Source organism: Vulpes vulpes, chromosome 11 (genome assembly GCF_048418805.1).
Source record: "Vulpes vulpes isolate BD-2025 chromosome 11, VulVul3, whole genome shotgun sequence".
Taxonomy (NCBI): Eukaryota; Metazoa; Chordata; class Mammalia; order Carnivora; family Canidae; genus Vulpes; species Vulpes vulpes.
In genome coordinates, this window is record NC_132790.1 from 53,424,679 (window position 1) to 53,438,790 (window position 14,112).

The following is a 14,112-nucleotide window of genomic DNA, read 5'->3' on the forward strand; positions in this document are numbered from 1 at the left end:
ACATCCTTGTCTTGTTCCTAATCTTGAATGTGATGTTTTCTGTGTTTTTTGTCACACGTGGCCTTTATTATGTTGAGGTATGTTCCCTCTATACCCATTTTGTTGAGAGTTTTTATAAATGGATATGAGTTTTGTCAGATACTTTTTCTGCATCTGTTGAGATGATCATATGATTTTTATCCTTCATTTTGTGAATGTGGTATATTACATTGATTGATTTGAGGATATTGAACCATCCTCACATCCCTGGAATAAATTCCACTTGATTATGATGTGTGATCCTTTTAATGTATTAATGAATTTGATTGCTTATATTTTGTTGAGGATTTTTGCCTCTATGTTCATCAGTAATACTGGCCTATAATTTTTTTTCTTTGATAGAATCTTTGGTTTTGCTATCAGGGTAAATGCTTGCCTTGTAAAATGAATTTGGAAGCCTCTATTTCTCTTCAAATTTTTAGAATAGTTTGAGAAAGATAGGCATTAACTCTTCTTTAAATGTTTGGTAGAGAGGCGCCTGGGTGGCTCAGTTGGTTTAACGTCTGACTCTGGATTTCAGGTCAAGGTCATGATCTCATGGTCCTGAAAGTGGGCCCCTCATTGGGCTCATGCTCACTGCAAAGTCTGCTTGAGATTCTTCTTCCCCTGTCCCTCCCCCTGCTCACACTCTCTAAATAAGTAAGTAAATAAATAAAATCTTAAAAAGAATGGTAGGATTCACCTGTGAAGCTGACTTGTTCTAGGCTTTTCTTTATTGGAAGTTTTTTGATTACTGATTCAGTTTCATTATTAGTAATCAGTCTGTTCAGATTTTCTCTTTCTTCCTATTTCAGTTTTCCCCTGAGGATTCAGTGTTTCCAGGAATTTATCAGTTTCTTCTAGGTTGTCCAGTTTGTTGGCATATAAAACTGTTGGTAGTAAGTAGTCTGTTAAAATCCTTTGTATTTTTGTGATGTCGGTTGTAGCTTCTCTTCTTTCATTTCTAATTTTATTTGGTTCCTCTTACTTCCATCTCTCCCTCCTTTGTTTCTTCTTCTTTTTTTTTTTTATGAGTCTTGTTTATCAATTTTGTTTATCTTTTTGAAGAACCAGCTACTAGTTTCATTTATCTTTTCTATTATTTTTAAAGTCTCTATTTCATTTAGGATACTTTGATCTTTATCATTTCCATCCTATTAACTTTGGATTTTGTTCTTTTTTTTTTTTTTTTCAGTTTATTTAGGTGTAAGGTTACATTGTCTATTTGAGATTTTTCTCGTTTCTTGAGGTAGGCCTCTATTGCAATAAACTTCCCTCTTACAGCTGCTTTTCCAGAGTCTCATTGATTTTGGAACATTGTGTTTCCATTTTCATTTGTCTGGAGGTTTTGTTTTTTTCTTTTTTAATTTACTCATTGATCAATTCGTTGTTTATTAGTGTGTTGTTTAGCTTCTGTGTGTATGTTTTTTAAATTTTTTTCTCATAGTTGATTTATAGTTTTATACCATTGTGATCAGAAAAGATGCTTGATAATGATTACAATCTTCTTGTTTGTTGAAACTTGTTTTGTTCCCTAACATAGGATTTATCCTGTTGAATGTTACATGTGGACTTCAAAAGAATGTGTGTTCTGCTGGTTTTGGATGGAATTTTAATATATCAGTTAGTCCACCTGGTCTAATGTATCATTTAAGACCACTGATTTTTTTAAACTGATTTTCTGCCTAGATAATCTATCCGTTGATGTAAATGGGGCATGAAAGTCCCCTACTATTATTGTATTATAGTCAGTTTCTCTGTATATGGCTCTTAATATATGCATTTTTTATTTAAGTGCTCCTTAAAGTATAGTATTATGGTATTAAGTACCTATGTTGGATGCATAGGTATTTACAATTGTTATATCTTCTTGTTGGATTGATTTTTTTATTATTATGCAGGTCCCCCTTTGTTATACAGTCTTTGTTTTACAGTCTATTTTGTCTGATATAAGTATTGCTACTCTAGCTTACTTGTCATTTTCAGTTTCATGGACTGTCTTTTCTCATCCCTTCACTTTTAGTCTGTGTGTATCTTTAAGTCTGAAGTGAGTCTCTTTTAGACAGCATATAGATAAGTCTTGTTTATTTACCCATTCAGTTGCTCTGTATCTTTTGGATACACTTGGAACACTTTGTCCATTTATATTTATATTGGTAGGTATGGACTTACTGCCATTTTGTTAATTATTTTTTGGTTATTTTTGTAGTTCTTCTGTGTTCCTTCTCTTGCTTATTTCCTTTGTGGTTTGATGATTTTCTTCAGTGTTATGTGTGGATTCTTTTCTTTTTAATTTTGTGTATCTATTATAGGTTTTTGGTTTGTGATTACCAGGAGGTTCACTTATAATACCCTATGTATGTAGCAGTGTGTTTTAAGGTGATGGTTACCTAAGTTTGAGCAAATCCTAAAAGCACTGCATTTTTTACTCTCCCCCTACCCTGTTTTGTGTTTTTTTTTTGTTATATTTCACATCTTTTTATTTTTTTATTTTCCCATAATTAACTGTTGTAGATATTACTTTTGTCTTTTAACCTTCATACTAGTTGTGTAAATGATTGATCTACCACTTTTACTGTATGTTCACTGTTAGATTTTTTTCTTTCAAAAATTTCTTCTAGTTATGGCCTTTTCTTTTCCACTTAAAGAAGCCCCTTAACATTTCCTGTAAAGCAGGTCTAGTGGCAGTGAACTCTTTTGTCTGGGAAACTCTATCTTTACTTCAATTCTGAATGATAACCTTGCTGGGTAGACTGTTCCTCTTTATGAGTTTTTACTTTCAGCACTTTGAATATATTGTGCCATTCCATTCTGACCTGCAAAAGTCTGCCAAAAAAATCAGCTGATAGTATTATAGGTGTTCCCATGTATGTAACTAGTTGCTTGACTCCTGCTTCTTTTAATATTTTCTCTTTAATTTTTGACATTATTTTGTATCTTGGGATGAACCTCTTTGGGTTCATATTGTTTGGGGTTTGACTTATTTATTTATGTGTGTGTGAGAGAGAGAGAGAGAGAGAGAATGGGGCACAGAGACACAGGCAGAAGGAGAAGCAGGCTCCATGCAGGAAGGCCAATGTGGGACTGAATCCCAGGTCTCCAGGATCACACCCTGGGCTGAAGGCAGCACTAAACCGCTGAGCCACCCAGGCTGCCGTGGGGCTTTCTTTCCTTTTTGGACCTGGATGTCTGTTTTCTAGTCTGTCTGCTGTAACTTCCTTAAATAAGTTTTCTGCTCCTTTCTCTTTCTCTTCTCTCTCTCTTTTTTAAAATTTATTATTTATTTATTTATTTATTTATTTATTTATTTTCTTTCTTTCTCTTTTCATTCTGGGACCTTTATAATACAAATGCCAGTACCATTGATGGTGTCCTTAAAGTTTCTTAAACTATCCTCAGTTTTTGAAATTCTTTTTTCTTTTTGCCATTCAGCTAGGGTCACTTTCATTACCCTTTTTACCAGATTGCTGATCCATTCTTCTGCATCCACTAATCTGCTGTTGATTCTTAGTGTATTTTTCAATTCAGTTATTGTATTCTTCAGCTCTGATTAGTTCTTGTTTGATATTTTTTGACCCTTTCTTGAAGTTCTTGCTGTCTTCATCAATTCTTAACCTGAGTTTGGTGAGCATCTTCATGACCATTACTTGGAACTCTTTATCAGGTAGATTGTTTATCTCTTTTTCATTTAGTTCTTTTTCTGAGGTTTTGTCTTGTTCTTTCATTTGGAACATATTTTTCTGTTTTTTCATCTTGGCTCTCTGTGTATGTTTGTGCATATTAGGTATATCAGCTACATCTCCTGGTCTTGAAGGAGTGGCTTTGTGTAGGTGTACTGTGAGACCCAGAAGTGCATTCCTCCACTGGTCAGCAAAATCAGGAGCTCCAGGATAGTCCTTTGTGTGTTCCCTTCTGTTTTGGGTCGGCCACAGCTGTTGTGGACTCATGGTGGATGGGAGCCCCTTTAGGGGAGCATTAGTTAAGGCAGAGGTGGCCTGGTGGGTGTGGTGGGGTGGAGGTGCCTTCCAGGGTGGGGAGAGTTAAGCAGGGCAATTCTGCAGGGGAATACCAGGGTGGGGCTACCAGTGCTAGCAAGTAGGTGCAGAATGTCAGGACTATTTCTCACCAGTACTAAGCCAGCTAGGTAGGGTGAGAACAATGGCATCTGTCAGTGCTTCTGTTCCTGGGGAATTTCCTGCAGTTGCCTGTACCTCTGGCATGTGCCAGTATATCTCCTTCGTATATGGCCCTGGTGCTTTTCAAACTGGTGCCTCTGCACTAGGTCTTAGGGTGAGTATGTAGATGGGTGTTTTACAGTAGCATCTTGGGAACCTGGGTGGCTCAGTGGTTGAGCGTCTGCCTTCAGTGCAGGTTGTGATCCCGGGGTCCTGGGATTGAGTCCTGCATCCGGCTCCCCACAAGGAGCCTACTTCTCCTTCTGCCTGTGTCTCTTCTCTGCCTGTGTGTGTGTGTGTGTGTGTGTGTGTGTGTGTGTGATGAATAAATAAATAAAATCTTAAAAAAAATAAAAGTAGCATCTTGGTTTTCTGTAGCCCTCTGGCTTTCTTGGGATTAAGCTGTGCTGATTTTCAATACCAGACATTCTGAGGCCCAGTGCAGGTCCCCAGGGCAAGGTTGTCCCATGTTGGGCTTGAACTGCTCACTCCGTAAGGAGGACCTCCTTGCATGTGATATCCCTCCCCCTTTGGGATGCCATGCTGAGGGTGTGGTCCTGATCAGACTGCTTCTCTGCCCCTCCTGTGCTTCTTGATGTGACTTATTATTTCTAGCCATTAAAGAGCCATTCTGTTAGTCTTCAGGTCATTCTCAGAGTTGTTATTTGTGTAGCTGTAGCCTTAGTGTGTCTGGGAAGAGCTGAGCTCAGGATCCTCCAGTCTGCTACCTTGATACTCCTGGGAAACAGTTGTTTCTTAAATAGGCCTGCACAGCATCATATTTTCCTTTGAAGGTAAGGGTCATTATAATTGCATTCTTAGCTGACAAGAGAAAGTTAAAGGATCAAAGAAAAATATCTGTTTTTAGATGCTGAAATTGAAACCATACTTTTGGCGTTGATTGTGAAGAGAAGCTGCGTGATTTAGAACTTGAGTTTTTATATTCTCTCTGAATTCCTTGGTTCACAGCCCTATTTTTAGAAGTAGCTGGTTATTATGCCTGCCTAGAAAGTCATCTATAGTAGAATGCAGTCAGTTTTTTAGAAAGAACTTAGACATAGTAAAATAATTTAGACATTGTTAGTTCAAAGTTGTTTAACTTGATACAGTAATTGAAAAGGATAGTAATGGAAGAAAGAATACATTACAGCTGTGCATCTTCAAATAAGAGTTAAGAATCAAAGCAGCTGTGGGTGACTAACTTTGACTCATGTGAGCTGAAGAAAAATCCACTGAAACACTTCAGAATAAAAATAATAAAAAATGGATTTGACAGCATCAGTGGCTAATATAACTTTTAAACCATGTACCTTTTCCCTCCTAACTACTGATATTTTGACTGTATGCTTTTTTGAGTCATTAGGGATTTCATAGAATCCATAGCTTTTCAAGACTTTTTAGAAAATATTTATTTATTTATTTTTAGAGAAAGAGAGCACAAGAGCAGGGGGAGGCAGAGGGAAAGGAAGAGGGAGACTCCAGCGGACTCCCTGCTGAGAATGGAGTCTGACCCAGGGCTCAGTCTCACAACCCTCAGATCAGGACCTGAGCCTAAACCAAGAGTCAGATGCTCAACCAACTGAGCCATTCAGGTGCCCCTTTAAGACATTTTTGTAACTTCTGTGTGAGATATAAGAATCATCTATTAAGAATTTTTCTTTCAGACTCAGACTTTTTCCTATGGTTGGTATCACATATCTCCTGTTTATCATTCTTTGTTCATTTCTAAGAAGTTAGCTTTACTTTTAATTTTATTATTGTTTATTTTTAGAGAGGGAAGGGACAGGGGCAGAGGGAGTGGGAGAAAGGGAAACTTAAGCAAGCCCCTCACCTGGTGTGGAGCCTGATAAGGGCTTGATCTCATGACCCTGATATGACCTGAGCCAGAATCAAGAGTCAGACGCCACCCAGGCACCCCTGCTTTACTTTTTTAAATTACTCCAGAGTTTATGATAGAGCATATGTCTTGAGAATACCGTCTCTTTGTTATTTGTAGTATTTCTACACTGAAAACTTAAAACATGTTTTTCTTCAATGCTGTAGACATTCCTTTATAATCTTTCTTGAGGGGCTTGTTTATTATGCTCATCACTTGTCTTTTGTGACAAGCTAGATAGAAAATAAGAGAGGCAGCCCTTGGAAGAGGTGAGCTTATAAACCTTAAGAGCTCAAACCTTATCAGTGGATGAAAACAGCAAGGCATCTTTTCTTTATGCAAATTCCATCTTATTACCTATATTCTTTAGTTAGAGACTCTACTAGGAACTTGTGTAGAAAGTAGTCCATCTCCTCACATACGGCACAAGGCACTGCATCAGAGCTCCCCACATCTGCTGAACACACTTCCTGCTAAGACCTGAAAACCTGCCCACACAGTGAGTCATTCTAAATAGTTATGGAGAGAGAATGCCGTTTTCACTTATTATTACCAGGGGATATTGTCTTTGGTTAAATTCATTTGTCTCTTTCAAATATGTGCATGAGTGATAAAATCATACCAGTCACATGACTGCTGGAAGTTTGATTTCATTCGATTTTGATATTTGCTGTTTGTAATCATAAGCCTTTGTTACAGATTAGAAAAGATGAAAATGATTTTGTAAGTATTCAGTATCATCAAGAATGAAAGGAACTGAACACTGTCTTCTTACCTTCACTGCAGTGGGATGACAGGTCAAATCTTTCTAGGGGCAGTTTTATAATAGGTGTTCTAATTTAAAAAAATATGCTCTTGGGCCTAGCAATTCTATTTCTAAGTGTGTTTGAGGAAATAGTGGGCAGCTGGAAAAAGATACGCATATAAGAATTTTAACATTTGTTTGATTATTTTAGAGCAAACATGCACTCATATGTGTGCCACAGGGGGAGGAGCAGAGGGAGAGAATCTTAAGCAGACTCCCAACTAAGTATGGAGCCTGATGCGGGGCTTGATCCCATCACTCTGAGATCATGAACTGAAACCAAGAGTTGGATGCCTAACTGACTGAGCCACCCAGGCACCCTGAATTTTAACATTTATAATAGCAAAAAAGTGGGGAGGGGGCAAGTATTTTTCAGTAGAGGATTAAATTTATAGCACTTCACACAAGGGAATATTATGATACTGTTAGAAAGGACATTTCATGTTTATATGCATTGGCATGGAAAAACATTCATTATACACCACTACATGAGAAAAGATTACAGAACAATGTGTACAGGACAATCCTACTTTTGTTTTTATAATACATATTTATGAATGTATGTTTTGAAGTCTGGTTTTACACAAAATTGCTGTTTATACTGGTTATTTTTTGTGGGAGGTTCTCTCCAGTTCTAATTTGTTCACTTCTTTATGGTTTAAAATTTTACATAAACTTGTATTGCCTTCATAAAGAAAATAGTTAAGATATTTACATTGTTGAGAACAAAAGAATATATGCCTTTAGAATAGGCAATATACCACTGATCTTTGTGTAGCACTCCTTCCTTATTGGGCTGTCCTTATAGCATTTGAAGAAGTATGTCATGAGCGATCTCAAATCCATTTTATCTAGTTTGGCACATTTTCCCTCCACAGTGAGAAGACTGCTCACCTCTGGCATCGTGATTCAGGTGTTCCCATTGCATGATAATGAAGCCCTGAAGAAGCTTGAGGACAGCTGGTATACTCGGTTTACTTTAAAGTATCAGCCCCTAGGTATGTGTCAATACCTGTTCTTGTAGAGGAGAGGAAGAATTAATAAGTCATGATTCAGCAGTGGTGTTTTCTCTCTTGGCTAGACATTTGACACAGCTGGACAGGGCTCACCAGCTGCAGGGAGACCAAAATTGGGATTGGATAAGATGAATTACATGACCTATTTAGTAATTTTTAAAAAAGATTTTATTTATTCATGAGAGACGCATAGAGAGAGAAGCAGAGATATAGGCAGAGGGAGAAGCAGACTCCATGCAAAGAGCCCAACGGGGTACTTGATCCTGGATCACGCCAAAGGCAGATGCTCAACTGCTGAGCCACCCAGGCGTCCCTAGTAATTTATTTCTAATACCATTTCAAATGGACTGAATTATAAGCTTTCACTAAATTTCACCAACACAGGCAATTTAAGTCCCTGGTCAGAGTTGGAATAGAACAGACTTTTTAAGAATTTCATTTGACTGTGAATATTTTGTCTTTGAAAATTTCTGTTTCTTTAGAACTAATAATTTGAATGGATTGAGCTATGCTCATTTTTAGGGCCTAAACATCTTTTGCGGTAGTTTGTAACTATCTTGATGCGTATTACTGAATGTATCCATTTTCTCTGAATACAATTTTAAGAGTATCCATTAATTTATTTGGTATGTGTTGAAAATGACTGTACATAAACTGACATCAGTTTGGATGTTCAAATTTTTTGGCTTAGTTATGATTTTTTAATTTTTTTTAGTTATGTTTTTTAAGCATAAGGATTATTGAGCTGTTAGATTTGACCATAAGCATTGCTATCAATATTTTTTTTTAAATATTTTATTAATTTATTCATGAGAGACACAGAGAGAGAGAGAGAGAGAGAGGCAGAGACACAGGCAGAGGGAGAAGCAGGCTCCATGCAGGGAGCCCGACGTGGGACTCAATCCTGGGTTTCCAGGGTCATGCCCTGGTCTGAGGGCAGGCGCCAAACTGCTGAGCTAACCAGGTGTCCCCTATCAATATTTTTTTAAAGATTTTATTTATTTATTCATGAGAATCACAGAGAGAGAGAGACAGAGACATTGGCAGAGGGAGAAGCAGGCTCCATGCAGAAAGGCTGATGTGGGACTCGATCCCAGGACTCTGGGATCATACCTTGAGCCAAAGGCAGATGCTCAGCCACTGAGCCACCTGGGCATCCCTCAGTGTTTCTTTAAAGGGCATTTCTCTTTTGACTTTGTTTAAAGGAATCCCTCTAAAATAATTTTATTTCTATTTCCATTCCTGAAAACGGCTAAATAGTAAACAAGTATATGTTTTTAAGATGAAATTTGAAATTGCATTTTGAATTTTTTTTTTGTATTCTTTGAAAGGAAAAGTTTTGTTTTTGATAGTTCTGGGTAATATGCTAATTATTTTGTGTTACACTTATTGATATTTTTTCACTCCAGTAGCTGCTTAGAAAGTGAGGGGAAAAGTGAGTTGATGGTGAAGGCTGAGCATGGTTGTGGTAGAAGGTGTGAGGTTTTGGGGCAGGCTGGGACTAGGATTGCAGTTGGGGCATGGGCAAATCTTGACCTTCCCCTTGAAATTGGAAGAGGGAGGTCGTGTGATTTGGAGCCCAGGACCATGAGCACCTTTTTTTTTTTTTTTTTCCATTGATTAAACATCCTTTAACCTGATTCAGATTTGAGGTGACACTATCCTATCATTTATTTTAATATGTTCGTGTGTTAGTTAGAAGAATAAAGATAGGAGAAAATAGCTTATCTAAATAGCTTAGAGTATAGCTTACTCTGATACATATCTTTTTAGACTGATCTGACACAATTATCTTAAAGTGTTAACCGCATGTAATAACCAGGAAATAATACCCCATTTCTGCCCCTCCCAAGCTCCTGCATCCCACCCTGGTCCCAGTGCAGGATGCTTTTGCAACCCAGGCACTCACCCAAGTAGATGCAGCTGTCAAAGGATGTAGTATTGGCGATGCCTTTTGGATTAGCTCATGTTGTGTTCACAGAATATTTAACAGTGATATTACTTGTCCTTTTTTCACTCAGTTCTTTTATGAAGGTATAGATAAATGTGACCTGTGGCTGTTCTAGAAGTTAATGTGTAGAATATTGTTTTCTGCTTTTGAATAACTTTTCTTCAGTATATTGAATCATTTGCCATGGTATATTGTTTATCAATATTTATATTTTTGGATAGCAGAAGTGGATACTGTGGACAGGGAGTCTTCTTTGAAAAGAGCATCTATAACTATGATATTAAAATGAGAGAAAGATGGAGAACATAAATTAAGCCCCCAAATTAAAATGGCTCATTGGCTATGGCTAAGTTTCAACTAGGATCTTAGAAATTTAGGACAATGGGCAGCCCCGGTGGTGCAGTGGTTTAACGCTGCCTGCAGCCCAGGGCGTAATCCTGGAGACCTGGGATCGAGTCTCATGTCAGGCTCCCTGCATGGAGCCTGCTTCTCCTGCTGCCTGTCTCTGCCAATCTCTCTCTCTCTCTCTCTCTCTCTCTCTCTCTCTCTCTGTGTCTCTCATGAATAAATAAATAAAATCTTAAAAAAAAAAATTTAGGACAAACCCTAAGCTGAGTTTTTTTGGGAAGAGGGCATCCATCAGATAAGGAAATAAAAAGGAAACAGACCCAGGTCTCTAAGCTGGGACAAATATCAGGTCTGCTAACCAGACAAGTGGGGTCTTTGTACTGCATAGAAAATGGATTTACCATCGCACACTGGGAAATGAAGGTACTAAATGATCCCCCTTTAACTAAAAAAAATAAGCTTACTTGAAATGGCAAAAGTCTTTGGTAGTCTGTACTTAAGGTCATCTTTTCCCTTTCCTTGTAGACTGTATTCGTGGCTACTTTGGGGAAACAATCGCGCTTTACTTTGGATTTTTGGAATATTTCACTGTTGCCTTAATCCCTATGGCAGTCATTGGGTTACCTTACTATTTGTTTGTGTGGGAAGACTATGACAAGTACGTGATCTTCGCCTCCTTCAACCTGATCTGGTCCACAGTGATCCTGGAAGTGTGGAAGCGTGGCTGTGCCAATATGACCTATAGGTGGGGGACACTCGTTATGAAGAGACAGTTTGAGGAGCCTCGGCCAGGATTCCATGGGGTCCTGGGTATCAATCCCATCACCGGTAGGGAGGAACCTCTCTACCCCAGCTACAAGAGACAACTGCGTATTTACCTGGTCTCTCTGCCATTTGTGTGTCTCTGTCTCTATTTCTCCTTGTATGTCATGATGATTTACTTTGACATGGAGGCCTGGGCCTTGAGTCTACATGAAAACAGTGGATCTGAGTGGACCAGTGTCCTGTTGTATGTGCCCAGCATCATCTATGCCATTGTGATTGAGATCATGAACCGCCTCTATCGATATGCTGCTGAGTTTCTAACTTCATGGGGTAAGACTTGATGCTTGTATTTATGTCATATTTGCCTATAGCAAGTGTGCTTGTATGAGAGGATTCCTATAACGGCTGCTTTGCAAAGCAAGGAGATGTTGCTGTGGGCTCACTATAGAGACATAAGGAGGAATTCATCAGCTTTGTGGGTTCTGATGCTCTCACCTCCTGGTTATCATGGTAGTCATAGAGTAATTTTAGTTACTGTACTCCAGGTGCCCTGCTAACTTTTTGTTCATGGTATCTTATTTTCACCTCCTCAGGACACCATGAAATAGAAGTTATATCACCATTTTAGGGACAAAAACACTGAGGGTTATTAACAAGGTTCAGGCAAATCGTAGAGCCAGGCTAATCCAGACCTTTCTGTGTCTAAAACCTGTAATCTCAATACTATAATTTTGTATTTTTTTGTTGAGGGTAGAGTAGATTAAATTATCTTCAGGTACTTTGGCCAAATGAACTGTGTCTGCTGTCTAGCTGTTTAGAGCACTGAGGCTATTGACCTTAGTGTAGTGGGTACTCTTCTGTTTGTGGTTAAAGGGGAACTGGTTATAGTTTAAAAATGGTCTTGACAGGCCATTCACTCTTTTTATTCACTCAAACAAGTAAATATGTAATATTCCCCAGAAAGAAGTCTTTGTCTTAATTTTATGCACCATAAAGATGTTTTAAATTATTTTCTTCATTTAACAACTACTATTTACTGAGTGCTCTCCTTGTGTTGAAACTGGAGGAGAGATTTTGTGATGTTTCTTATACTGACAGTGACCCTGGGGGAGGGCAGTATTGGTGCTGTTTTTGTGGGCAAGGTGGGCTGAGTATCAGGAGACTAAGAGACTTGGCCAGCGATAGGCAGTGGCTGAATAGCTGAGTGGTTCCAGTCCAGGTGAGCCTAACACCATCTCTGTGCAGGAGGACACTTCTCTTCAGAATCTTCTTCTTCTTTGTCCTTTTGCCCTGATGTCCTAGGGCCTGTCCTCCCATGTCTCCTTTCCCCAGCTGAGGATAGATATTTGAGTTGCCCTCTGAGTTAATCCTTGTGAGGCACACACACAGAGGGCTTTATTGCCCTCTTTAGAGGTTGCCATCAGTTTTATTTATTCAGGGTCTTCTTCTGGATGGCTTTTAGTGGGATCATTTGCCAATACATCCCATATTTCTTTGTTGCAGTAATACTTGAAGAATAATTTCAGAACACAGTGCTCTGCAGTACTGTGGACAATGTGTCCTAAGCCGAGTTTCCTCCTAGGTGCTGTTCAGATGTGTGAGATGGAGCCATGAACAACATTCCGGCATGTTTGCTCACCGAGGCTCTCTGCCTCAGTATATCCACTTTTACCCCATGACAGCCTCCCATACTTCTTGCTTATCTAAGAGAAATTTCCTCTCCTTTTTAATATTTTAGAGAATCACAGATTGGAATCTGCCTACCAGAATCATTTAATTCTGAAAGTTTTGGTGGTGAGTAGAGTTTTTATATACAAATCTATTTGGAGATGCCTGGGTGGCTCAGCAGTTGAGTGTCTGCCTTTGGCTCAGGTCATGATCCCGGGGTTCTGGGATTGAGTCCTGCCTCAGGCTCCCTGCATGGAGCCTGCTTCTCCCTCTGTGTTTCTGCCTGTGTTTCTGCCTCTCTCTCCTCTGTGTCTCTCATGAATAAATAAAATCTTTAAAAAAAAAACCCAAATCTACTTGGATTATGAAACTTATGTATACTAGTTAATAGGGGTATAAATACGAAGACTGGCTTTTAATTTAAAATATCAGTATATTTGGTATAGGTAGGCAAGGATTGAGTGTGTTTACATATGTGTTCAGTTGTCTTACTGCCTATGTACACATGCTGTTAAGACTTCAAGTACAGAAATTAGTAGTAGAGCCAATTTCTAGTTATTTAACAAACTAACTAACCATGTTATAGACCTGTTTCTGTTCTTTTCCTTTTGGTCACTTCTTTGTTTCACTATTCAACAATTCTGTTCAGTGATGGAGCATTACGTTTTTTGTTTTTGTTTTTGTTTTTTTAATTTTGTGAAAGAGTTTTCCAAAGTCTAAGAGATTCCCAGCATATTTTATTGGCTAGGAGGAAAGAAATGGAGAAAAGGCATAGTGTAACCTGCTTGGTATTTGTATATAAGCTCACATACTAGGCTTCTTCCCGTTATTATTATAAATAATAAATATCAGCTTGGAAGCCCCTCGTTTATCAGGAGGTCACCTCAGCCATTGGGAACATAACTGCGGATTAAGAAAGGTACAGAGAGAGTCCTCTAAACTCTTCACCTGGAGCACAGTCCATGTACCTTACCCCCAAGAAAGGGTTCTAGAGAAACAAGTTTTTGTTACAGTTACAGAAATCATTCTAAGAAGCTTATTTATCTAGTTTTTCAGGTTTTAACTGATAGGAAGGTGTTTAGGTTTCTGGAGGTAGGTAAATTTGTAAAGGCAACAGTGGTAAGGAAGTAACATTTTTCATAAGTAGGTAATAAAAATTCAACAGTTTAGCAATTTGGACATTAGAAAAGGAACAAACAGCTGTGCATACCTAAAAAGTCTTTGAAGGCTTCATTCTAGCACTGTGAGATATTGATATTCAAAATGCTGGTGCTTGCTGTCTGGCTGTCCTAGTATGTCTCCGTGGGGCAGGGGAGTGCCAGGTTTTGCAGGGTGGGATGCACTCTTGGTGAGGACTCCAGAGAGGTCCCCTTTGCCAGGTCTGTAGGACTCTTTGAATGAACGGGGGTTGGGGTGAGGTGGGTAGGTAGGGAATGAGCCCATCCAGGCTATCTGGAGTGCTGGTTGAGGGCGGAAAAGGCTGGGTGGGC

General features: G+C 38.7%; 1 protein-coding gene across 1 annotated transcript in view; it reads left to right on the plus strand.

Moving 5' to 3' along the window:
• ANO10 (anoctamin 10) overlaps window positions 1-14,112 on the plus strand; it is a 229,601-nt gene that overhangs the window by 23,559 nt on the left and 191,930 nt on the right. Inside the window, exons 5-7 of the mRNA XM_026016370.2 lie at window positions 7,753-7,872; window positions 10,715-11,284; window positions 12,693-12,748. Coding sequence (XP_025872155.1) covers window positions 7,753-7,872; window positions 10,715-11,284; window positions 12,693-12,748 — 746 coding nt within the window. The remainder of the gene's footprint in view (window positions 1-7,752; window positions 7,873-10,714; window positions 11,285-12,692; window positions 12,749-14,112) is intronic.